Here is a 24,934-nt window from a genome sequence, read left to right as displayed (position 1 = left end):
CCACACGCCTGGCTGGCTTGCGCGTCGTGTCAGCACCATGGACAGCTCCCCCCGCCGCCGCCGCCTCCGCCCGTCCCTCCCTGGCTTTGTCATGCTAAAAAGCCCCTCGGTGGCCACGCACGAAGGGTCAACTGACGCCAGGCACTGAGCAGGGGGAAGAGCCGCCCGCCCAGCCGGGCCCCTTTCCCCCAAGCCGCTCGGTTAAAAGCCTGCCGCGGCTCCGGAGCGGGGGCCGGCCAGACGGGGCTCCCGCAGGGTCGGAAGGCCCCCGCCCAGCGACGCCCGACGCCCCCGAGTTCTCCCCAAGTTAGCCCGGCCGGTGCCCGCCGCGCCCAGCCCCGAGATGCTGCTGGAACGAGTCCGGGCCAGCTCGGAGAAGGCGGCTGAGATCTGCCCCTTCAGCAGGGTCCCAGGTAAGAGTCTCGCTCGTTTTCCTCCCGGGGCGGGACAGCACCCGCCTCCCGCCCTCCCTCCGCGGCCGGTCAGCGCTGCGGGACGCGGACGCCTTAGAGATGGCCACGCAGGGCCGCCCCGCTCTGCAGGGAGAAGAGGCGTTTGGGCCACATCGTGGCACCTTCGTGCGACTTTGCAATTGCAAATCGGGGAGCTCAGGTGCAGGATCTTGTGTGTGTGATCTTGGAGAGGGGTGTGTGTGTGTGTGTGTGTGTGTGTGTGTGTGTGTGTGTGTGTGTGTGTGTGTGAGAGAGAGAGAGATCTTGGAGAGGTGTATGTGTGTGGGGGGGTGATCTTGGAGGTGTGTGTGTGTGTGTGTGTGTGTGTGTGTGTGTGTGTGTGAGAGAGAGAGAGAGAGAGAGAGAGAGATCTTGGAGAGGTGTATGTGTGTGGGGGGGTGATCTTGGAGGTGTGTGTGTGTGTGTGTGTGTGTGTGTGTGTGTGTGTGTGTGTGTGTGTGTGTGAGAGAGAGAGAGAGAGAGAGAGAGAGAGAGAGAGAGATCTTGGAGAGGTGTATGTGTGTGGGGGGGTGATCTTGGAGGTGTGTGTGTGTGTGTGTGAGTGAGATCTTGGAGAGGTATGTGTATGTGTGGGGGGGTGATCTTGGAGGTGTGTGTGATCTTGGAAGGGTGTGAGTGTGATCGATCTTGAAATACCAGCGTGGAGGGGAAAGGAACTCCATTCTAGGTACCTGGGTACCAGGGGTTTGTAGCAGGTTGGTCTCTGGGGCGGCTACCCCGCTCTGCTCCCGAGCGCTCAGGGCCGGGCTCCCTGGCTGCTGGAGGGAGGTGATATTTTGGTAGGGATCTGCCCGCCTCCAAGAGCGGGGCTGTTTCGCGGATGTCGCCCTGTGACCGCGGGAGGCGGGAGGGAACCGCTACCTGGCGAGGCAGATCCTGCGAGCTTCCCGCAAAGGCCGTTTAGAAAGCAAACAAAAAGCAAATTAACGGTGTGTGTGTGTGTGTGTGTGTGTGTGTGTGTGTGTGTGTGTGCGCGCGCGCGAGGGGAGCGAGGGGGGCGGGTGCCTGCCACAGACGCCAGGAATGGCTAATGAGCGGTATTGTTCCTGGCTGCTCGGGACAGCTGTAGAGCGCGTGTCTGACCCGGACTCCTCCATCACTCGCTGCTGTCATCTGCCAGAGATCCGCTCCCCCGCCCCCGCCCCCTCTCCAGCCAAAGCCTCGGCCCCGTCCCAGTCATAGACAGGCGGGCTCCCTGGGCCCCCTTCTCTGGGGTGCCAGCCCACTCCGCGCGTCCTGTCCCACGCTGCGGGCACCCCGGGGCGCCAGTATTGGGAGGGCGATTTCCGGGCACCCCTTCCCTCCCACTTCCCCATCCGGGCTGGGCCAGTCGGTCCCGCCACGCTGCAATCGCCGAGTCGCGGGATCGGGGCCTTTCCCTTCCAAATTGCAGCGCTGGCGAGACACTCCCACGTTCTGGAGTGGGAGTGGGGGGGAGAACTCGAGGGGTTCGTACGCTCGCTTTGCGGGTTCGAGCTGTCTCGTGATGTTCTTCGTGATCCCTGACACCTTGAATTTCATATAATTCCATAAGTAGCCCCAAGGATCAAACAAGCAGCTAAACCGCGTCTGGCAGGTCTCCCGTCCACACATCCCACCAGCCCAGGCAGCATCCGATCCATTCCCCTCGCTTCCGTTATGTGTCTATTCGGCTAAAACCGCTTCTCCCTCCATGAATAAAAATTCGACCCAGACCCGATGTAGCCGCGCCGCTTGTAATGGATTATCGCTCGTCAGGGCACCGAACCCAGCCCTTTCGCCCGGTTAAATGCCCATCGGAGCTGAGTGTTAACGAAAGGGGGGGTCGTTTTTTCTGGCCCGTTCCTATTGGAAGCAAAGTTCAATCGGAGTACATGCGAAGTGAACCCCTGTCCTGTTCTAAGGAGCGTGTGTTTTTTAAATGTAGACACTGCAATCCCTGCTCCGTTTGGACAGAGCAAGAAGACAAACTGCCTGACTGGAGAGTAAGTAACCCAGAGAAAGCCAGTTGATTTTTGCTCATTTGGGCGATCCATTCTTCTTCTGGGGGAAACTCTAGTTTTGTAGTAATAGAGATGCAGCCGTGTTAGTCTGGTGTAGCTGAAACAAAAGACAGGACTATGTAGCACTTTAAAGACTAACAAGATGGTGTATTAGGGGATGAGCTTTCGTGGGCCAGACCCACTTCCTCAGATCAAATTGTGGAAGAAAATTGGCATTTTCACCTTTCAAAGCCCTTCCTTCCGCCGAGCCTAGCTGATAGCTACAGCTGCAGTGTACTTCCAGGCGACGTTAGCGAGCTAGGAGGGTTAGGGGCTGAAGAGAGAAAATCGTGTGAAATCCACCAGGGATGCACCTGGCTACAAGGAGGCGACTAAAATCCCCGCGTTACTTTCCGTTTCTGCTTTCAGGTTCTAGACTGGGCTCTCCCTCTCCCGCCCCCCGGGCTCTTTAGCCTGTTTCAACAAGGAAAGAAAAATAACCCGGAATGTTAACCCCCAAATTATACTCCCTCGAGGTCCTTGATTCATTGGGGGGTGGAAGGAAATCGCAGGGGCGCCGGAGAACAGCGAGCTTAAGAAAACACCGCTGCGGCGCGTTCTTCATGGCGCTTTCCTACCAGAGACGCCCCGTTAGACACGAAACGAAAAAGGGTTTCCGCTCTAGGCAAATACAGGAGCGTTTCAGGAGCGCATCTGGAGTAAACCGCTCGCGGTTGGAGCTGCGTTTGGTTATTTGGGTAAATTAAGTGGGTGTCCCTGATCCAACGCGCGAAAAAAGTTCTCCGAGGCCGGGGGATTGGAGCTGGAGTTCATAGATACACCGAATCCCAGGTTGTGACGCCCGTGGGGGAGCTGGGGGGGGTCCCGGGATGAGGCTGGAGGGGGGAGGGGAATTAAATTAGCATCACAAGGCAGAACGAAACAAACCCACCCTTCCCTGAGAAGCCAAGAGCGCCCCATGCCCTGCCTAAGACAACACGAGAGCCTTGATTTTCTCAGAACTGGGAACGCAACGCAAGTTCCTCACTTCAGGAAGAACAGACCCCCCCCCCCACCCCCCCAGCTCCGCCATGGTCAGTGTCGTTCCAGGCCCCTGGCTGGAATAAAAACGCGCTCCTCTGTGTGGGTGGGAACGGTGCTCTGGGAAGCTGGGTGCTTGCAAAAGCAGCTGACACAAACACTCCCCCCTTTGCAGCCTGCTCTGTGATAAACAGCCCGGCGCCTATAGCTAGCCCTATAGCGCCCCGGCTGCCCTTTCCAGCATGCCTCGGCCGTAAGTGTTTCTCATTTGATACCATTACGGTCTCTCGGCCCCTTCAGAGAAGGCGATCAATAAGGCATAAAATTATTATTAGAGCTTAAAAGTTGGGAAGAACATTGAAGCATCGCACACCTTTCACCAAAATGCGTTTCATATCCTCGGAAAACGCAGGCAAATGGGGCATTGATTTTGAATTCATCTGCAGGGGACGGCAGGAGCACTACGCTTGATTTCCCCAGACACCTTTTGCCTCTAAAGATCAGTGTCAATAAAATGTATCAGGGTGGTGCCGCGCTCAGCAGTTTATTGAGCTGCCGATCTTGCCCAAAGTAAACAGTTGTCTTAAAAAATAGAAGAGGGGGTGGATTGGACGTCGCCCTTATTAGTAAGGGTCCTGGGTCCCCACACTGGCGTGGCCACGTCTTGGAAGCAGACGACCCTGTGGAAAAGGAAGAGGAGCAGGTCTGCCCACAGCTGCTCCCAAAATTCTAAGCGTGGCCCTGGTCTACAATAGGGAGTTATGTCGAAATACTTCCTTATAATAACTCCCCCAAAATCAGTTATTTCGAAATAAGTTATTTCAAAATAGTTATTTCTGGCATTATTATTTTGAAATAATATTTCTAAATAACTGCTGTGTAGACCAAGGCTAATTAGGCATGTGGACATTAGGAAATTATTTCGAAATAATGACTTCGAAATAATAGCTCCTGAAATAACTTATTTAGAGTATATCTATACTGCAGTGATATTTTGGGATACTTTCAGTATCCCAAAATAGCTATTCTGCATCTTGACAGCATGACCTTATTTCAAAATATCTTTCAAAATAATGGGTGCTATTCTATTCTGATGTCCCTGTAAACCTCGTTCCACAAGGATTAAGGGACATTTCAGAATAGTGGTGTATTTCAAAATGTGGTGCTGTCCATACAGTGCCAAATTACAAAAGAAGCTATTTTGAAACATACTCAAAATAAGCTTTGCAAGTTGCAATGCTTATTTTGCACTAAGGGTGCTGTGTAGATGTACCCCTTGAAATTATAACTTATTTTGAGAGTTATTTCAAAATAATAACTTCTGAAATAACTTACATTGAATAATAACTCCCTAGTGTAGAACAGAGCATCCACACTGCAGGTATGTCTACACTAGGGGATAAGGTCCAATTAAGATACACAACTTCCACTACATGAATTGTGTAACTGAAGTTGAAGTACCTTATCTAGACTTTTGGTGCTGTCCACAAGGCAGGAATTCCAAGGGAGAACACTCACCCTTTAACTTCCTTTACTCCTTGTGGAAGCAGGACTACTGGCATCAACAGGAGGGTCCCTCTGAGTTCCAATTAGTATATCTTAATTAGACCTACTCATTTGTACTCTGGAAGGTCACCAGCGGCAGCTTCGATGTCTCTGTAGTGTAGACAAACAAGTCTGTTATTTTGAAATAAGGGGATGATTATTTTGAAATAATAATTCCTGCTTGTGGAAAGGAATAAGCTTATTTTGAAATAACTAAATTTGCTGGTATGCCTCCTGGAATAACTATTTACAAATAATCTTATTCCCCTTCACAGGCAGAAATTATTTCGAAATTACAAGCCAATGAAGTCAAAATTCACAGGCTCGGGGGAGGCTCTGCTTCTTGTCTACAAATAAGGGGGTTAGAAATAAGCGCAACCAGCATTCAGATGAAAGGGGGGGAAAGATGGGAATTTCTCCTCTAATAAATGCAAAGAAATAATTATAAACCTCAGGTTCCTATTTACTTAACTTCTGCCATCCCCTCTTGACTTCTCCCTCGGAGACCAATTTGGTCCAAAAGAAGAGAGGATTTCATCCACCTCAATAGAGCCCTTATCCATTTGCAGGGGATTCCTTTGAATTCAGGATCTGGCCCATTTACTTTCCAATCTTGGGACTGTTCCTCCACCCCCACCCTCCTTGCTGGGCAAAAGCCTCTTCCTCGAAAAGTGAGGTTGCTTCGCAGAGAGGAAGGCCGGTGGGGTGTCCCTAGATAAGACGCTTTCCCGGTACTTTGCACGTTGATCTGATTTGCCTAATGTCTGCCTGGAAGGAAACACGGTCGGGGGCGCCTGCTGCAGGGGGGCTAAGGAGAATCCCTGCCCCATGCCGGGCGACCCCGTCTCCGGGAGGGGGGGGCGGGGTGAACTTTCCCACCCTCCCGAGCGTCATGGAGCGTCCATCAAACATTTCCTTTGCTGGTTTCCTCCGCTGAACGCTGGAGCAATTTCTTCCCCCTCTGGACACAAAGGGCCGGGAGAGGAACTCAGCGGAATGTGTATTTGCCAAGTGCGCAGGAGAGGGGGGCACCAAATACAAAAATCAACACATTGGGGGGGGGGTCTTCCTTCTATACTTCCGGATTCGAGGAGGCCCCCCCCCATTCCCAAAATCCTAGCCTCGCCTGGAAAGTTGGAGACATGCAGGCTTTGCTTTCACTCTTTATTTTGCAGGGAAAAATTGTTGTGCTTAAAAGAAGCACCCGGGATCTTTTTCAGGGCGATAAGGCAACAAGCCACATTTATTGAGCATACATAGATCAATGGGTACTTTATCAGATGCATGTGATCACACACACACACACACACACACACCTTGTTGTCACCAATAGTTGCTCCTCCTAACTGCACTGCCCAGGTGAGTTAGATGGGGGGGGGGGGGGGGAAGGTGGAGCCTGGCTTCTGCAGATCCCGATTGATGCTAGGATGTTGACAAGAGGAAGGGGTCCCCTTGCAAGATGACTCCTAATTATCCCTCTCAGGCAGCCAGATAGTCATCACCTAAATATGCAGTGAGATATTTGTGGCCCCTTTCTAATGCTGGTTCAAAGAGGGTCCTCCCGAGGGCAGGCACTTGCTGCTTGACTCCCAAGGCCCTCTCTCTAGGTCCAGTTTTCTTTTCCATAAGTTCACTTCCCAAATCCTATTGAGTTTGGATTTGGCTCCCAGCCCCTCTCCACCCTTGCAGCTGCTGCTGGAGGTGCTCACCTTTCACGCCTCATTCATTTCAACAGGGCAATCCCTGACAGGGGAGAGATCTATTCTACTCCCCGAAAAAAAAGACATTTTTCTTTACCTTAACTATTCCTACATCCTACAACATAAAGGGCTTGATGCAAAGTTTCTATGGAAAAGACGGGATACCAGGTTTCTCTTAATACAAGGGATTCTCTAAGAAGGCTTACCATAAGGATCTATCTATGTAGGAGGACAAGATCTCTCTATAAAAGGACTTACCAAGTTTCTGTTAATACAAAGTGATATGAGAATGATACATGGGTATAGGGAAACGTTACAGCGATTTATCCACAAAATGGAAGGGGAAGGGGGCGTGGAGAGTGCTGGGCTAACCAGGGCAGGAGGGTGCTATCGCTGAAACCAGAACCAACCCATCCCCCAGCGGATTCCCCCCTCGCCATTTCCTCTGCGCGCTTCTTGCGCCCAGGCTCCCTGTGCGCGCTGCCAGCCCCTATGGAGCCCTGCAGAGCTAGATAGATAGTCCCTGGGAAGCCCCTTCCAGCCCGCCCCCCCCCATCCTCAGGCCGGAGGCGTTTACCCCCCTCCCCACCTGCAAAGGACAAATGGTTCCTTTTGCCTCGGGCCCAAAGGGGAGCGGCCGCCTCCCACGGGCTGGGAACGAGATTCCCCCCTCCTGGGCAGGGGCTGGACGTTGAGTCAGCCGGGCTGCTCCTCCGCCCCGGGTGCGCCAGTGTGCGACTCCCTCTCCCGCGCCGCCAGCGCACGGCACCTCCGGCGGGGGTGGGGGTGGATTGTGCGGACCCCGGCTGGACTGCGGGCGGGGGTGCGGTGCGGAGCAGGCGTATGGTTCGCTGCGTGGAGAGCGCAGGGGGCGCCGGAGAGGGGAGAGGGCTGGCAGCCCCGCGCAGCTCGGAGACCCCGCTGTGGGCCGCGGTGCCCCGTGTTGGCAGAGTTGGCGGAGGGAGGCGATGCAAGATGGATGCGCTTAAAGGACTGAGCTCGGGCAAGGACTGTTCCAGCACAGAAATGCTCCTGGCTTTGCTGGCCCAGAACGAAGACGTGCGCAAAGGTACAGGGTTAGTTGGAGATGGGGGGGGGGGGGGGGGCGCTTCTCCACGGGTCTGCCGGCAGGTGGGGGCCCTAGGGGCTCTTAGAACAGGTGCAACTGACCAGACCCCAGAGCGCGGCGCGGTGCAGCAAGGGGGGGGGGGGCAAGGCAAATGCGAGATGGATCGGGTTAATTATTACCTGGCTGATTTGAATGCGCTTTCCTGCATCTCTGGACTTCTAACGCAAAGGCAGGAGCAGGAGACCTGGCGAGCAGCCCCCTCCCTTCTCCCCCCCCCGCGCAATTTATGTATCCCCGCTCGAGTTAATTGTACGTCTGTCGCCATCAATCAGGGGCGACTTTTTTTTTTTTTTTTTTTGCTGAAAAACGCAAACCAGCCTAGGGCGAATTAATGGTAGGAAGAACTGCATGAAAATGTCATTTATCTGGAGCGCCGGGCGCCCATAAATAACATTTCGGCTGCCCTGCATGGGCTCCTGGCAGGTGACTCCGGCGCCCTCGGTAGAAATACATCCCTGGCCTTTGAGGACCATCGATCCGCCCAGCGGGGCGAGGGCTGAAACTTCTCGGGGTGCCCCCGTCTCCCCCCACGGCTGCGCGCCTCTGGAGCGCAGCTCCGCAAAATCCCAGCGCCGAGAAGCAAACGAAATCACCCCCTTTCCGTGCGCCCCAGAGGAGGCCCGACCGGCCCTGCTGCGTCCGGGCAGGGGGGCGCGGAATCGCACTGATCCCCTTCGCGTGGGGAGGCCCTGCTCCCTGGAATGGTTGGATCATTTCTCCCGGGTGCCCTGCGGTTTTTTACTCCGTATTGCCCGGGATTAGCGCTCCCAGGCAGAGGGCCAGGGATTAGGCCGGGCCAGAGAGGCAAGGCCGACATATGTTTCGGCTGCTGCTTCTTTATAAAAGCAAGACCGTGAGGCCTTCCCTGCCGCCTAGAGACCCGGCTGTTTCCTTGCTCGTGTCGCCCGTTAATTCGGAGTCACCGCGGCTCCTTCTCCGAGAGCCCAGCGGGAGGGCTTTGGCCCCGATCCTGCGGTCTTTTCTCGGGCGAAGTCTGGAGTCGTCGCTGTCCCTTGAAATTAACGATCCCTGAGCTAAATAACTCCCGGGGCGCGTGTTTGAGCCTCTTTTGGCAGCTGCGCCGGCGGTTTGTTTTGTTTTGTGTTTTTCGCTTGTTAGTTAAATAGCAACGAACATTTCGGAGCTCGTTGGCTGTGGCCATTTCGTGCGCTCCCTCCAGCGCCTTGCTGACCCCCGAGGGGAATAGCCGAGAATTGGGCCCGGTGTTCTAGGGCAGCTAGGCAGTGGGGTACCGTCGCCACGGGAGGACTTGGAAAAAGGGGCGTAAAATACATCGGAGCGGCAAACTCGATATTTCCATGCGCTTGCAAATGAGAACCAACCAACCGCGCACCGCAGCCAGGGCTGGAGAAGGAACCGGGTGTTTCCCAGCCGCGGCTCAGCAAAACATTTTATTCTTCCACAAATTCAGCACCGACGACCCCCGCCTGCCCAGGGCGCGGAGAGGACCCGCCCCGCCGCCCCGCGCTCTTCCGGAGCGTGCTGAAACCGGGCGGCTTGAAAGGTGTCGTTCGGATCCGCCGACGGGCGGCTGCTGGCGGGGACCTGGAGTCCAAGCCGCGGAATAAAAGCGCAACGGTTCAGGCTGCCCTTTGGTTCCGTGCAGTTCGGCCCCGCGCTAGAACCATGTGGACCCCCCCTCTCGAGAAGCGCCGGGGCGTCGATACGGGCCCGAAGGCGCCGAAGGCCGCAGCTCGTTTTCTCGCGATTCGAATTCAGGGCTCGATTCCCCGGGCTAACGAGGGCTCGGCCAAGGAAGGGGTTTTTCTACCACCCGGGTTCCCTGGAGTTGGCCCCCTTCCCAACTAACCCCCACCCCCGCAGAGAGGGCTCCAGTTAGCTCGCTGGCCCTGCGAGGCCGCAGCCTGGACGCGCCCAGGTCTGGACGAACGGCGAGATCTCGGGGTGCAAACAGCCCCAGAATAAAGGGGGGGGCTCAAGGCAGCGCCTCGGGGCCCCTTCACTCCTGCCCCTTGCTCAGGTCTGAACCCGATGACTCCCTCCCCACCCCCCGCGTCCGTGCCCCGCCGCTAGGCAGAGGCTCCGTAGGAAAGCAGGCCAGGAAAGTTTTAGCAGGCGCTCGCCGTGCGAACAAAAGGCGCAGGGATGGGGCGTGGGGCGAGGCTGGCGGATAAATAATTGAGCGGCGAGCTCGACCTGCGCGGCTTTCACCGCACGAAGCGCTCAGCCCTGCCCGGCTCCGGGACGAAGTCGCCCAGGGACCTTCCCTCTTCCCGGAGAGGAGCGAACCGAATCTTCTTTCCGTTTGCAGCTCGCTTGGCTATTTCTTCACGGGCCAGATCCGGCTTCTGGGCCAGGGCAGACCCACAATCGGATCGGATCTCGGAAGAGAGTCGGGACGGAAACGCACATTCCCTGCATCTTCCCCTCCCCCGAGAAATGCGACCTCCGGGAGTGTTAGACTTGGGCAAACCCGGCCGGAGAGCGGTGCCGTTTGCAAATGCGCCTCAGTGTCTCGCCAAATTCATTCCTCCCTGAATCTTTTACCTTCTTTTAGAACTAGAGAACCCTAGAACTCAAGGGACCTGGAGAGGTCATCGAGTCCAGCCCCCTGCCCTCATGGCAGGACCAAGCACTGTCTAGATCATCCCTGATAGACATTTATCCAATCTGCTCTTAAATATCTCCAGAAATGGAGATTCCACAACCCCCCTAGGTAATTGCTTCCAGTGTTTAACGGCCCTGGCAGTTAGGAAGTTTTTCCTAAAGTCCAACCTCAACCTCCCTTGCAGCAGTTTAAGCCCCTGGCTTCCTGTCCTGACATTAGGGGTCAAGGAGAACAATTTTAGAAAACGGGAGGTCCCTGTTTCCTGGTCCCAGCGCTTACCTTTAGGGGAGTTCTTGATCAAACACACCCTCCAATAAAAGAGCTAATAGATGACACAGAAAACTCCAAGTACACACATGAAGGAGACAGAAATGAGAAATGCAAACGAAAATGGGTTGAAATCACCAGTTTAAAAAAAAAGTTCGTAAAAATCATTTTTTAACTTTTTAAAATTAAGTTAAAAAAATTAATTGTGCTACAGACCACGCTGGGTAAATCCGCTGGTCCCTTAGAATAGAAACAGACACCGTCCCACCCGGACGTGGCTTGTGACTAAACCAGGCTTGTCCCTTTCCCCGTGGGTTGCGCAGTGTGCTTGTGTGGCTTGGGCGCTGGCAGCTGGCACCTGGCACACGAACGCTTTTCTCGGGCATAGCCGCAGCGCTTTCTAGCCCGATATCGGCTTGCGCCGGAGGTCAGCTAACCTGGGGTCCTGCTAACTCCCACATGCCCTGGCTTAGGCGTTTGTCCTGCCGGTCTCTGGACACAGGTGCCGCGGTCAGGCGCCAGGAAAGGCTCCTGCCAGCTCGCCGGGCTGTTGGATTCTTTCTTTGGACGAACGACTCCCGATTGACCGAGACAATTCGACTCTTGAGTCCTGAAAAGTTCGAGGAACGAACAACTAACTCTCCTCCAGGCAGCTCCTTGCTGGGCACCCGCCATCCGGGGGTGACAACCCCCAGGCCCACGTGACTGCCCCCCCCTTTCCAAGCTCTTAAAACTGACACCACGGAGAGAAGCTCAAGTGACCCGGGTCTAAAAATAAACCGGTTTAGCGAATGAACCCCCCTCCCCCACGTTTACCGCAGCCTTTCCCGTGCTAATTGTCAGGCGTGATTTGGAGAGAGACCCAGGATGGAGGGGGACCCCTGATTGGTTCGGGGGAAGGGCTGGGACCAGAAATATTTGACTCGGGCCTAATGATAGAATTGGTGGCAGCGAGGGAGAGAGACGGGCGAGGCAGAGCCGGGCCCGGGGTCACAGGCAGTTTGGATATTTTTGGGGGGGAGGGAGGAGTGACAGGAGGGGCTACAAAGAACAATACAAAATTCAAATGGGGGTCAGCGCCTGCAGGTAAATCCAGGGAAGACGCTGCGCCCTGGAGGCCCGTTTTAAAGGCATCTCCTCTTCTCTGCTGGATTCACAATGCAACGTAAGGTTCTGTTCCCTGAATGTGTGTGTGTCTGTGTCTGTGTGTATCTCTCTCTCCCTTTCTCTCTCTCTATGTGTTTGCATCTGTGTGTGTGTGTGTGTGTCTCTCTCTGTGTGTTTGAGTGTGTCTCCCTCTTTGTATGAGTGTGTGTCTCTGAGTGTATGTCTCTCTGTGTCTGTGTGTCTCTCTGTGTATGTGTGTATGTGTGTGTGTCTGTCTCTGTGTATGTGTGTGTGTCTGTGTGTCTCTCTGTGTATGTGTGTATGTGTGTGTGTCTGTCTCTGTGTATGTGTGTGTGTCTGTGTCTTTGTGTGTCTGCCCTAAATTAATTTCCAGGAGGGGTTCTATTAATTTAAGAGATTGTATTTTGCCTTCGAAAATCAGATTAGGCGGCGGCGGAGCAGAAGGAAGCAATATTCGTTGCCTATGAGACGGTAATTTGGGAGTCTTAAGCTGCCCCCGCCGTCATCTTTGCCCCCACCCCGGCGTGGGTCTCGGGTGTTGCGCGCTCGGGTCAGGCAGAAGGCGCTGCGGGCGGGCCGAGTGGAATTGGGCTGCCCAGTGGCTGGGACGATGGGGTGCCAGCCTTGGTGCCTAACGCTAGCGGGCAAGTGATTTCTCTCCGCTTTCGGGGCCCGCCTGCAGTGTCTTTGCTGGATGGGGGGAGTGTTTGATTGAGTGTGTGTTTCACGGCGGCTTTGCGCGTGGGTTGTTTTGCGGGGGGGCGGATCCGGGACACAAGGGAACAGGACTGTCCAGTGGTGGTTGTGGTTGTTTGTGGCGCACATTGCCCCGGGACACAACCGGGAAAGACGCGGGGCTCGGATGGGCGATGCGCCCGAGGCGGGTTTGCGGCGGGGAAAGTCGAGTCTCAGGGCAGAAACCGAATCAAAGTCTCAAGAAGCGACAACTCCGTTCGTGGCCCCCCGTTTACACTGTCGGGCGGGGGTGTCGGCGGGCACCAGCGCTGTGGGCTGGGCGGGTATTTGCGGGCGAGCCCCGGAGCGGGGAGGCGGCCAGGGTCTGGCTCCGCCACCCACTTTTGGGAATGTTTCTCTTTTCCCGGCCGGCGTCTGGGGATGCGGGGCGGGGGCCAGACACAGCCGGGGCCAGCGGGGCTGTGCGAGGGGCCCGGTGGGTCACGCGTGGGTCGGGAGCGTGGAGTCTGGGCCGAGCCGCCCACGCCCGGTGCGTTTGCGCTCCAGCGACGGAGTTGTTGTTTAGGAGCGATTGGAGCGCGTTTGAGCGCGTCTCTTCTGTTGTTTTGCGGGGAGCAGTGTGTGTGTGTGTGTGGGAGCAGTGTGTGTGTGTGTATGTGTGTGGGGGGGAGCAGTGTGTGTGTGTATGTGTGTGGGGGGGAGAGCAGTGTGTGTGTGTGTGTGTGGGAGCAGTGTGTGTGTGTGTATGTGTGTGGGGGGAGCAGTGTGTGTGTGTGTATGTGTGTGGGGGGAGCAGTGTGTGTGTGTGTGTAGCAGTGTGTATGTGTGTGGGGGGGAGAGCAGTGTGTGTGTGTGGGGGAGCAGTGTGTGTGTGTGTATGTGTGTGGGGGGAGCAGTGTGTGTGTGTGTGTAGCAGTGTGTATGTGTGTGGGGGGGAGAGCAGTGTGTATGTGTGTGGGGGGGAGAGCAGTGTGTGTGTGTGTGTGGGGGGGAGAGCAGTGTGTGTGTGTGGGGGGGGGAGAGCAGTGTGTGTGGGGGGGGAGCAGTGTGTGTGTGTGTAGCAGTGTGTATGTGTGTGGGGGGGAGAGCAGTGTGTGTGTGTGGGGGGGAGAGCTGTGTGTGTGTGTAGGGGGGGAGAGCAGTGTGTGTGTGGGGGGGGAGAGCAGTGTGTGTGTGTGTGTATGTGTGTGGGGGGGAGCAGTGTGTGTGTGTGTGTAGCAGTGTGTGTGTGGGGGGGGGGAGAGCAGTGTGTGTGTGTGGGGGGGGAGAGCAGTGTGTGTGTGGGGGGGAGCAGTGTGTGTGTGTGGGGGGGGGAGAGCAGTGTGTGTGTGTGGGGGGGGAGAGCTGTGTGTGTGTGTAGGGGGGGAGAGCAGTGTGTGTGTGGGGGGGAGAAGTGTGTATGTGTGTGTGTGGGGGGGAGCAGTGTGTGTGTGTGTGTGTGTGTGTGTGTGTGTGTTTAAATCCCTTTTCTTAGATCCAGGGGGTTATACCCCCAAACACAGCAGAGATCGTTCAAGGGCATCAGATAAATGTGCTAGCGTTTCTCTCTCTCCCCCCCCCAAGACATAGGAAACCCAAACCCGAAGGAATCGCAGCTCCCCGGAGGCCTTTTTTCCCCTCAAGCCTCTGGTGTTTATTCTTTAAAAAGGCACTTTTCAGCCACTCTGCATCAGGAATAATAAATCCCAAACGCTCCCACTCCCACGAGTGTTCAAGGCATTTGTAATTAAAAAAAAGGAGGGTGGCATATCACGTGGCCTAAGGTGCGGGACTTTCCCGTCCCTCGTGGGGCGCTTTTGTTAGCCACAGGCGATGGGGATGCGGAGTTTCCGTGTGGGAACGGCCTGGGACAGGCCCCAGGACAGGTGGGTGAGGTGATGGAGCTTAATAGATGGGCCAATGGTCCAGGCAGGTTTGAGCCAATCCGGTTCCCACCCCACGGGCTCGGGGCTGTGGGACGGAGCCATTAACCCGCCCTGTGATGTCTTTGCTCCCCCACCAGAAATCCCCCTCTGCGCAGGCTGCAACCAGCACATCGTGGACAGGTTCATCCTGAAGGTGCTGGATCGGCACTGGCACAGCAAGTGCCTGAAATGCAGCGATTGCCAGACCCAGCTGGCTGAGAAATGCTTCAGCCGAGGTGACAGCGTGTACTGCAAAGAGGACTTCTTCAAGTAAGTCATGCGGGGGGAAGGGGAGGGAACCTGGCAGAGATTTTAGGCCCAGGAAATGGGGCGCATGGGCAACTAGTCACTGGGCCTACCTCTACACTGCGACATTGCTTTGGGATACCGGAGCATCCAGAATAGCTCTCTCGGATCTTCACAGCAAGCCCGTTATTTTGGGCACGTTATTCCGACATCCCTGTAAACCGCATTCCACAAGGAGCAAGGGATGTTTCGGAATAGCAGGTTATGTCCAAAGCTGGTGCTGCGTAGACAGCGCCAAAGTATGAAACAAGCTATTTCGAAATAGTTTTTTATGTAGTTATTATTTGGGACGTTACTATGGGAAATAACCTATTTTGAAATCACCTGGTAGTAGACATTAGTCATCCATGTATTTGCTTTTGTGTGCAAAACTCACTTCATCAAGGCTAGTCTATACTGCAGTTATTTCAGAATAAAGAATAGTTATTATTCTGAAATTGCTTATTGCAAAATAGCATGTGTACATGGCAAGGAAGCCTCAAAATTAGTCCTAGGCAGGCTTCCTTAGTGTCGACGTGCTATCTCGATTCAGAGCTCCAGCAGGAATAATTTAAAATGGCCCTTTAGCAGAAGTGGAGTGTCTGTACACACCTAATTTCAAAATAGCTGTTTCGGAATAGGCATTATACTTTGCAGAATGAGGTTTACAGAAGTCAGAATGAGCCGTCCATTATTTTGAAATGATTTCGAAATAGCAGAATTGCGGGGTAGATTCTCGCATAGTTATTTCAGAATGACGGCCATTATTCCAAAATAACTTTGCTGTCTAGACACACCCCAGGTGAGCTGGAGATCAGAGATCATGGTTGCTTCTGTGAACGATCTCCATGCGGAAAAAGGGCCTGGTGAATAAAGAATAAATCAGAGGCTGATTTTAAAAAGTTAGGACTTGGGCGGGGGGAGGGAGAGGATAGATTTATCTTTCTGTACCTCGTGCCCACCAATGGATTCCAGAGAAGTTCATGAAGACCCAGCCGGGGGGAGGGATCAGGAGGGGGGAAAAGCTGCATGCCAGTCTGACTCGGGGGTGGGGAGGGCTGAGCACACAGGGTGCGGGGCTGCCCTGCATCAGCCGCACTATAGTACATGCAGGGGTTAATATTGACACGCGAGGGTTCAGAGCAGCCTTGGCAGCAAAGCTTAAATCATCCCCCAAAAAGAAAGGGCCGACAGAGCCCAGGGAGACGCGCCCGCCCACGCAGAGCTAAGCCGGCATCTTGGATCGGCACGTTAATGAAATCGGCGGGTTTATGTAGTGAACACAACCCCCCACCCCCACACCCTTCCTGGGCAGGGGTTAGCTCCCTGGCACTAGGGGAAGCGGGGCGTGCAAATGTCAGAGTATTTGACGTTCCCCCTGCGCTATTCCCGAGCTCGGAGCTCGCCCTGCTGTTTTGCAGATTTTGCATCCAAAGCAAACAGCCAATGACCCTCCTCCCCGGCCCTGTAGCCTGCAAGCTAACCCCTCCAGGCACTCGGTCAGGACCAGAATTAAATCCCCCAGCGCAGGGGCTGTTGCTACGGTGGGAGGTGCCTTCGGGGCCCTTCATGAACATGGTGTTGATCTAAAAGTGTGTGTGTGGGGGCAGCGTTAGACACGCCACGCACTCCAGGATCGGGCCCTTGGCGTTCTGATGGGGTGGGGGGGAGAGGAATACACATTTCGGAAGCGAATCCAGAGCAGGCCAATGCTCAGAGCACTTCTCGGCGGCAGGGCAGGGCCTGCTGGGGGACACCCCGGCACCTCCCCTCTCAGCGCTGGCTGGCAGCAAGGAGGGGCCTTCAGACCCGTTTCCACAGACGTTCGCTGAGTCAGCGTGTCCCGCGGGGTCCCAGCATGCAGCCTGCCCGGGGGGTCACACGGGGGCTGCCATGGCGGGGGGGACTGTCTGGCCCGTAGCGAAGTGCCCACGGTCCAGCCTCCAGCTCAAACGTCGTGACTTCCACCTGGAGGGTGCCCCCCCCTTCCCGACTGAGGAATCCCTGTTCGTTGGGAGCCCCCCACGAAATCCCAGGGTGTGGGGGCCCCCCTGCTCCCCCGCACCACATAACTTCCCATGCAGAGCCCCAGGGTGCACCCACAACCAGGCGCAAAGCGGACCCCTCTCCGCAGGCGCTAGCCCATGCAGGCCCTAGATTCGAGGATCTGCCCCAGTCCAAGCAGGTGCTGGGCCGCAAGCACTTAACAAGGCCATGTGTGTGCACGTGTGTGTGTGTGTGTGCGCGTGCGTGTGTGTGCGCGCGTGCGCGTGTTGAGATCCTACCCTTACACCCCCCTCTGCACCTCACGCTGAGACAGGCCGTCGTGCCCCGGCCAGCCCCTGGGAGTCCAGCGAGGGGCTTCGTCCCACCGGCCTTTCCGGCCCCGCCGACAGGCACCCAATGTTCTGCTCTTCTCTTCCCGCAGGAGGTTTGGGACGAAATGCGCCGCCTGCCAGCAGGGGATCCCCCCGACCCAGGTGGTGAGACGGGCCCAGGACTTCGTCTACCACCTACACTGCTTCTCCTGCATCGTGTGCAAGCGGCAGCTGGCCACGGGGGACGAGTTCTACCTCATGGAGGACAGCCGGCTGGTCTGCAAGGCCGACTACGAGACGGCCAAGCAGAGAGGTAACGGGGCAAGTCAGCCGGGGGAGGGGGTCTCCTAGCTAGCACTGTGCTGGGGGGGGGGGGAGGGGGCGGGCTGTCTCCTGGCCACCAGCCATCCCAGTTCCTTCCCATACAAGCTGGAGGAGCAAGCAAGAGTCAGTCACAGAGGCGAGGCAGGTTTGGATAAAATGGAATGAGCTGCAGTTTAGCATGTCTCCTTCGAAACACGGGTATTTCCCAAAATATCAAACCAGCCAGGAAACTAAGAACATAAGAACGGCCAGGCTGGGTCAGGCCAAAGGTCCGTCCAACCCAGTGTCCTGTCGGCCGACAGTGGCCCATGCAGGTTCCCCAGAGGGAGTGAACAGAACAGGGAATCATCCAGTGATCCTTCCCCTGTCGCCCATTCCCACCTTCTGGCAAACAGAGGCTGGGGACACCATCCCTGCCCATCCTGGCTAATCGCCATTGATGGACCCATCCTCCATGAATTGATCTAGCTCTTCTTTGAACCCTGATAAAGTCCTGGACTCCATAACATCTTCTGGCGAGGAGTTCCACAGATGAAGAGTGCATCGTGTGGGGGAAAATACTTCCTTTTGTTTCTTTAAATCTTCTGCCTGTACGCTTCAGGCAATTCTAGTCTACGTTTTAATTTCAAACGAGGACATTAAAACCGCTCTTCCTAAAAACAGAAGGTTTATGCGGTTTTTCGAAAAAGGGTTTCCCCCCCGAAAAAACCGCATCCAGACTACTTTCACTTTCGAAAGACTCACTTTCGAAAAAGCGATCGAAACTTTTTTCCTCTTTCAAAATTAAAACGTAGCCTAGACGTGCCCTATATTTCATTTGGTGACCCTTCCTTCTTTTGTCGTGAGACCTAGGGCTCACCAAACGTGGGGTCACTACTAGTGAATTATTAACAATTTTAATCCTTGTGGCAAGTAAACCCTACTTTCCAAAAGCCAAGTACCACAATCACTTTAAACCCCCCATTTCAGCCTGAAAAGTGTCTGTGTTTTTGTACTCGGACTTGGGATAGTTTGGGAGCACCCATCCTCGGGCAAAACTTCCAGTTGTTGTGAACTTTCCCTGCTTTCAAGTCAGCCCCGTTGGATGGCGCATAAGCCGGGCAGCCCCCCGCTATGGGACCTGTCCCTGCTACCATTCCTCCCCGCATCCAAAATTCAGCCCCATCCAGATCCAGCACTGTCTATAGGCTATTTACAGAGCACGCGTCCTAATCTTTGGAAGAGAAACACACCATGTCTAGACATGCACGCTCAGACTAGAGGTGCTCAGGTGAGTTTCAGGTGCACAATTAGCCCTGCTGGGTACTGATGCTCCAGGAAAGCAGCCTGGCAAATTCATGGGCAGGGGAAAGGCATGTGGAAAAAGTCTCCCTTTGGAAGTATATTGGAGGCTATCGGCGAAAAAATTGGTTCTACTATAACAGAGGGTTCGTTTCTCCTGTGAGCAAACTGAGGGGGTGAATGAACAGGGGGGTGAATGAACCTCACCATGGTTACTTGGAGGGGGTGAGTTTCATATTGACTAGAATTTGGTTTTTCTGGTGTGATGGGGCGGGCACCCCTTCCTGGCAGCCGGAACTCGTGCAATTTTGCAGTGTAAACGCCAGCGCCGCTTCGGTTTTGTGCATCACAAATAGGATAGATCCGGGAGGCGAAGGAAGCAAAATAAAATGGGGGAGGGGGGTTAACGCTCCCATGGGTGTTTCATGAGGGGAGCAGACCAGCGCAGCCATGGATAATCATGATACATTTACATGCTCAGTGTTCGATCCATTCCAGAGGCTCCAAGACTCAATATTTTTACTCCGTTTCAGTAGTTCAGAGCTGCTGTTCCGGGGACGTTTCCGAGAGGGGGGGTCAGACACAGACACACAGCTATTGCTCCGCCTCCGAGGAGCCGTGTAACAGATGGGCGATGGACAATCACCCCCAGGGTGCAGCCTCAGAATAGGCAGTTCCCACGGGATTGCAAACTTAAGCCCGAACTCTCTTTCTTCGCTGCTTGTGGGGCCACTCATGGGCCAAGCAGACCCGGATTTGCCCCCCGCCGCCCTTCCAGACTCGGTGGGACGCGATCAAAGCCAACCCGTGTGCGGAGGCTCGGCTGCGGATTGTCGCTCCGGGTCCCCAACTCCGCTTTCTTGCACGTGTCTACAGAGGCCGAGTCCACAGCGAAGAGACCCCGCACCACGATCACCGCCAAGCAGCTGGAAACCCTGAAGAACGCGTATAACAACTCCCCCAAGCCTGCCAGGCACGTCAGGGAGCAGCTGTCCTCGGAGACCGGGCTGGACATGAGAGTCGTGCAGGTGAGAGGGGTGAGCGTCCCACCCAAGGGCTCCTGCCTCCTTCACAAGCCCCATCCCCCTTCCATCCCCATCCCCATCCCCATCCATCACTCTTATTCACATGGACCGCAGGTATAGACAGGTATAGACTCCACAATCTCTTTGGCTGGTCAGAGTGACTCAAGAACAGAGTATTGGCTAATAAACAAACAAACAAACAAACAATAAAAATAAAAAACAACAATAAACAAACAACAACAAAACAAAACAAACCAATAATACTAAATGAATAATTATACACATCTATCTTGTGGTGGCTCTCTCTGAATAGACCCAGAGTCATGACCAGTCCTTGTGCTTTCAGAACCGGGGCCACCAAAAGTTTATTTTTCCTGAACTAACCTATCAAATGTCAGATAGGATTGTTTTGCAGACACACACAGGACCCAGCTCCCCCCCCCTCCCATTTGCTACACCTGGGTAAAATGATCCAAACTAGGACATTTATTGTTCTAATGCTGGTTAAAATGACCAACTCCCCCTGCCCCCCCTCCACAAAAAACTTGGCGGTAAACCCCCCCCACAATTTTTGCAGATTCATCCCCTCCCCATGGCCAGTTCTAAAGCTGGCAAAAGTCATCCCCATTCTGCAAACTCAGCGGCGGAAGCAATGATCAACACTCCGAACGCTGACAAAGAAAAACCAATTGAAATGACAGTTCTCTGAAAGTTTCCAATATCTCACCCCCCCCCATTTTTGGTGCCACCCCAATAGCTGTGCCTGGGCGCTCTACTTCTCTCTAGTGAAAGGGTCTGTCCTCAGAGGCGCACCCAGGGCCTTCCCTTGACTTTACTGGGACTCTGGTGCAGTGGCTCTTCAATGCAGAATGAATAGCTTGAAGAGCTGGTTGGGCCTTTTCCCCACCTAGGAAGAGTTTTATCCATTGAAAAAAGGCATTTCACTGGAATCCAATTTTTAGCTGAAAAAAATGTTATCTGGTGCAACCATTAAAATTGTCATCCAGCCTTCCCCTTCCTCTCCTCCCCGATACTTTTTTCTAGAAAACTAGAAGCTTCTCAAGTTGTTCCTGTAACCTCTTCCGTTTCGTTTGGCAGGTGTGGTTCCAGAACAGAAGGGCCAAGGAAAAAAGGCTAAAGAAAGATGCCGGGAGGCAGAGATGGGGCCAGTACTTTAGGAATATGAAAAGATCCCGGGGGAATTCAAAATCGGACAAGGACAGCATCCAGGAGGAAGGCCCAGACAGCGATGCTGAAGTCTCCTTTACAGGTAAGAGGAAGGAGTTTTGCGTGGCAATATCGTGACGCTGCGGAGACCACAAGAGTTTAATTCCAGGCTTGAGCGGGAGTTCTATGTGCTTGGCCTTCATGCTAGCCCTTTAGACAGCGATCAATTTCCAAGTGCATTTTTCACCCAGCCTTCTTCGAAGCAAAGCTATTTAGTTTTGCATCACAGGTTCATTTTGTTCTCCGAATACTGTTTGCTTGGCTCAGCATTTTCTGCCATAAAATAATCAAAGAAAACAACTGCCCAGTACAGGTGAATTTAAGTGGGAATATAAACACAAATGCATGTCAGCAAGGACTGGAGCAATCCATGATGGAGTCTGCATTCTGCTAAGTCACTTAATCTCCACTGCGACTACAGTGAGTGATTTAGAATTCTTCTGGGCAGGAGACAATTTGGACTCAATCACATTTGAGAAACTAAAGGGGAAAGCTATTTTTTAAAAATAATACCCATGATATCACCTCTGAAACCATCCAAGGAAACCAGACAGACTCTCACTTGACATTTGTCTGGGCAAGTGGCCGCTGACATCACAGAAACTTTTTTTCTGAGGAACTTTATAAACAAAGATTTAAAAGCGAAAAAGTCCAGAACGACTGATCAGACTGTTTATTCAAATATTCACTCTTCAACCCATTGACTTGTTTCTGGGGTGTTCATATCCCATGAGATGTTCTGGAAGTGTTTTTATTTCAACAGTTTTTGAGGGTAGAGAGGATTATTCCACTGAATAATTATGGGGGTATTTTTATTTCACCTTGTTTTGGGATGTTGCTCTCAGAGTTTCACACATCTTTCGAGGAGAAATATCACCCTGTCATCTTAAAAACAATGGGTTGTCCTGTGGTACCTTAGGCTACATCTACACTGCACTGTAGTTTGAAATAAGAGACGCAATTTGAGCTACACAAATTGTGTATCTTATTTCAATGCTATTTCAAAATAGCTTATTTTGTATTTTGGCGCTGTCTACACAGCACCAAATTTCAAAATAACCTGCTATTCTGAAATGTCCCTTACTCCTCGTGGAATGAGGTTTACAAGGATGTCAGAATAGCGCGCCCAAAATAACAGGCTTGCTGTTAAGACACAGGGTAGCTATTTCAGAATACTCCGGTATCCTGAAATAGTGTTGCAGTGTAGATGTAGCCTTGGGCAGATCAAGGGTCTAGACTTTCTTCTCCCTTAAATTATTTTTAAGGTAATTTCTTAGAAGCTGCATTACATACATGGTTTTAAAAGCCCAAGTGAATCAGACTCTGTGATAAAAAAAAAAATCCCAAGACCTGGATTGAGATCCATCACTAGATAGAAAATGGTTTTAATAAGGAATTAGAAAGTGACAAGACAACATAGTATAAATAAGCTGTGCAAAAATATGAAATATCTATCTATTACCATACACCTCCTCTACCTATCTATCTATCTATCTATCTATCTATGATTCAAGATTTCTGATCAGATTGTTTCCAACTACAGTGAAACCTTTGTCATCCGGCACCCTGTTAACCAGAAAACTTTGTTAACCAGCATTGCCCCCAGCCACAAAGGCCTGGCTTGGTTTACCATGATTGGCTTAACAATTTTTTATGTAAGAAGTACTAATCATCTTTAACTTAAAATAGAAATGTGAGACCCACTGCCTCACACTACTAAACTACCAATATTAAAAACTTGAGCTTCACTGTTACTGTCCATTGGTCGATGGAACCCTCAGATAACCGGAATTTTTAGATAACCGGAACGCCCTAATCCCTGAGCGTGCCGGATAACACAGGTTTTACTGTAGTTTGCTTTCCCAGTAAAATAAGCCCCTGTTTCCCTTTCAGATGAGCCGTCTATGTCAGAAATGAGTCATTCCAATGGGATTTACAGCAACCTCAATGAGGCTTCTCCCGCATTGGGGAGGCAAGCCGGCACCAACGGGAGCTTCTCTTTGGAACACAGTGGCATCCCCGCCCAGGACCAGTATCACGACCTCCGCTCCAACAGCCCCTACGGGATACCCCAGTCACCAGCTTCTCTACAGGCATTGCCAGCCCACCAGCCTTTAATCTCAAGCTTGGTTTATCCAGACAATGGTTTGGGCATCATAGTTCAGGGTGGACAAGGCGTGCCCCAGCCAATGAGAGTCTTGGGTGGGAATGGACCCAGTTCTGATCTGTCCACTGGGAGCAGTGGAGGCTATCCGGACTTCCCTGCCAGCCCTGCCTCTTGGCTAGATGAAGTCGATCATGCCCAGTTTTGATACAAGACCCGCCACAATGCGGGGAAAAGACTTCAGGCTATTAAGCATTACATACTGTTGAGAATCAAATCCGGGGCAAAAATGACTTCCAAGGAGAAAGTAAGATAGCGACGTGGGCAAACGTGTCAAGAGGGAGGCCAGCTGTGGATTAGCAAAAGCCAATTGACCAAGGACTTGGGTCAGAACAACTGGCTAAGAGAAGTCCAAGTGCAACTCTCATTGTGTCTTTATAGAACGCTACCAAACACCAAGACTTGTGCTTTACAGAGCTGAGACCATGGTTTGTTTTCTGTCGTCAGTTCATTCTCCAAAGGAAGAACTCGCTTCCTCTCTTATCTCCCCCTTCGAGCTTTTTTAAAAATGAAGATCTCATCCATTGCAAAAGAAGCAGCAATGTCTATATTTCTACAGGAGAAACGTGAACAATGAATGGTCTCTTCACAAATTCACGGTGGCAAACCACATACCTATTTCTCTGTTCTTCCAACAGGTTAGAAAAAAAAAGCAGTGACACAGTAAGACTTTTTTGTTTTATTTTTGAATTAATATTAGCTTTTCTAAATTGAAATGGTTTTTCACATGCCAATGATTTATTAATAATCGTATTTTCATTTGTACTATGAGGGCCCTCTGTTAACTTTGCTATCCACCTTTTCAAATTTGTAGATTGCTAGCTTTATTCTTTCCACATAAGCATCAAACTGTGAATAGATGTATTTATTATCAAATAGCCACTGTTTTTCAACAGGGTCAAGAAAGCCCAAGAATATTGGTCATTCTGCATTGTTAAACGGATGTTTTTCTTTACTGATTCCTCTGTGACAACTTTATTGCAACGCTTTTCAAAGTTGCACCTAATGTCTTGTTGCCAAATACCTTCTCAACGTTTTGTCAGGCGCGGTTTCGCTACGTTTGTTCTTCATATGTTGTTGGAAGGGCAACCTAATGAGCATTCTTATGTTCACTCCCACAACACTTTCTCCATTCTATGCATTTGTGTATTTCAACAGCCGATATAGTGAAAGCTGATTGTGAAGAAAGGCAAAACCATATGTATACTGTTATCTGTAAAATTGAATATCGAATTAATTGTAGATTGTGTATGTCCAATGTCTTATTTATATTCTCTTTCTCTCTCTCTGTCTCTGATGATCAAATACTTTATGACTTCAAATAAATTTGTCAGCTACAGTTTAAATAAATTCACACGAAAAGCACCCATCGGGGTAAATTTCTTTAAAATAAATTTTTGAAAAGTCCCTGAAGACGTGAGGTCCTCATTCAACAAAGCACCAGACTTCAAGAAAGCCCATTCATTTCAAATGTGCTTTGCTGAACTGAGGCTAAAAATGATGGTCTCCTTGGTAACTGTTTATAACTGAAATTGTGAAATGATTGCTTAGTACGGATGACTGACAGCTATCGTTGATGACCTAGGATTGTTTCTTAGCCCCCGAGATGGGGGAAGAAAGACCTAGTCCTGCAGAGGGTTTGTGATTTCCAATTAGTCTGGGGCAATGTGTTCTGCATCTTGAGACTGCCAAGTCCATACAATAAATGACAAAAGTGGCAGGAGGATGTTTGATGGAGTGAACTGAAAAAACGGGATGAGAATTAACCTGTTTACTCCTCCTCTAGGCCACAGTTCTCATATGTAGATACAAATAAGCACCGCAATGCAGATCAAGGCACCTTTTATTCAGGTTTCTAAATAAAGATTAAGGCTGA

General features: G+C 52.4%; 1 protein-coding gene across 2 annotated transcripts; it reads left to right on the top strand.

Moving 5' to 3' along the window:
* Positions 1-24,405, top strand: LHX3 (LIM homeobox 3). Of its 2 annotated transcripts, none has more exons than XM_075905848.1 (6): positions 1-413; positions 14,533-14,704; positions 17,148-17,350; positions 19,519-19,670; positions 20,766-20,937; positions 22,788-24,405. In XM_075905848.1, exons 1-6 carry the CDS (start codon positions 344-346, stop codon positions 23,204-23,206), a joined length of 1,188 nt encoding a protein of 395 aa, XP_075761963.1. In that variant the 5' UTR covers positions 1-343; the 3' UTR covers positions 23,207-24,405. The 2 variants fall into 2 exon arrangements, with proteins under 2 accessions (XP_075761963.1, XP_075761962.1); XM_075905847.1 differs by lacking the exon at positions 1-413 and adding an exon at positions 7,566-7,789.
* Positions 24,406-24,934: the final 529 nt, after the last annotated feature.

Source organism: Pelodiscus sinensis, chromosome 22, assembly GCF_049634645.1.
Source record: "Pelodiscus sinensis isolate JC-2024 chromosome 22, ASM4963464v1, whole genome shotgun sequence".
NCBI classification, from domain to species: Eukaryota; Metazoa; Chordata; order Testudines; family Trionychidae; genus Pelodiscus; species Pelodiscus sinensis.
This window is presented reverse-complemented; position numbering and strand designations above follow the sequence as displayed.

Excerpts from the sequence above, each read along its gene's own strand:
- LHX3 (XM_075905847.1), top strand. The coding sequence starts at position 7,696 with ATGGATGCGCTTAAAGGACTGAGCTCGGGCAAGGACTGTTCCAGCACA. Across the intron at positions 19,671-20,765 it reads TGGACATGAGAGTCGTGCAG|GTGTGGTTCCAGAACAGAAG; the intron begins GTGAGAGGGGTG and ends TTCGTTTGGCAG. Across the intron at positions 20,938-22,787 it reads TGCTGAAGTCTCCTTTACAG|ATGAGCCGTCTATGTCAGAA; the intron begins GTAAGAGGAAGG and ends TTTCCCTTTCAG.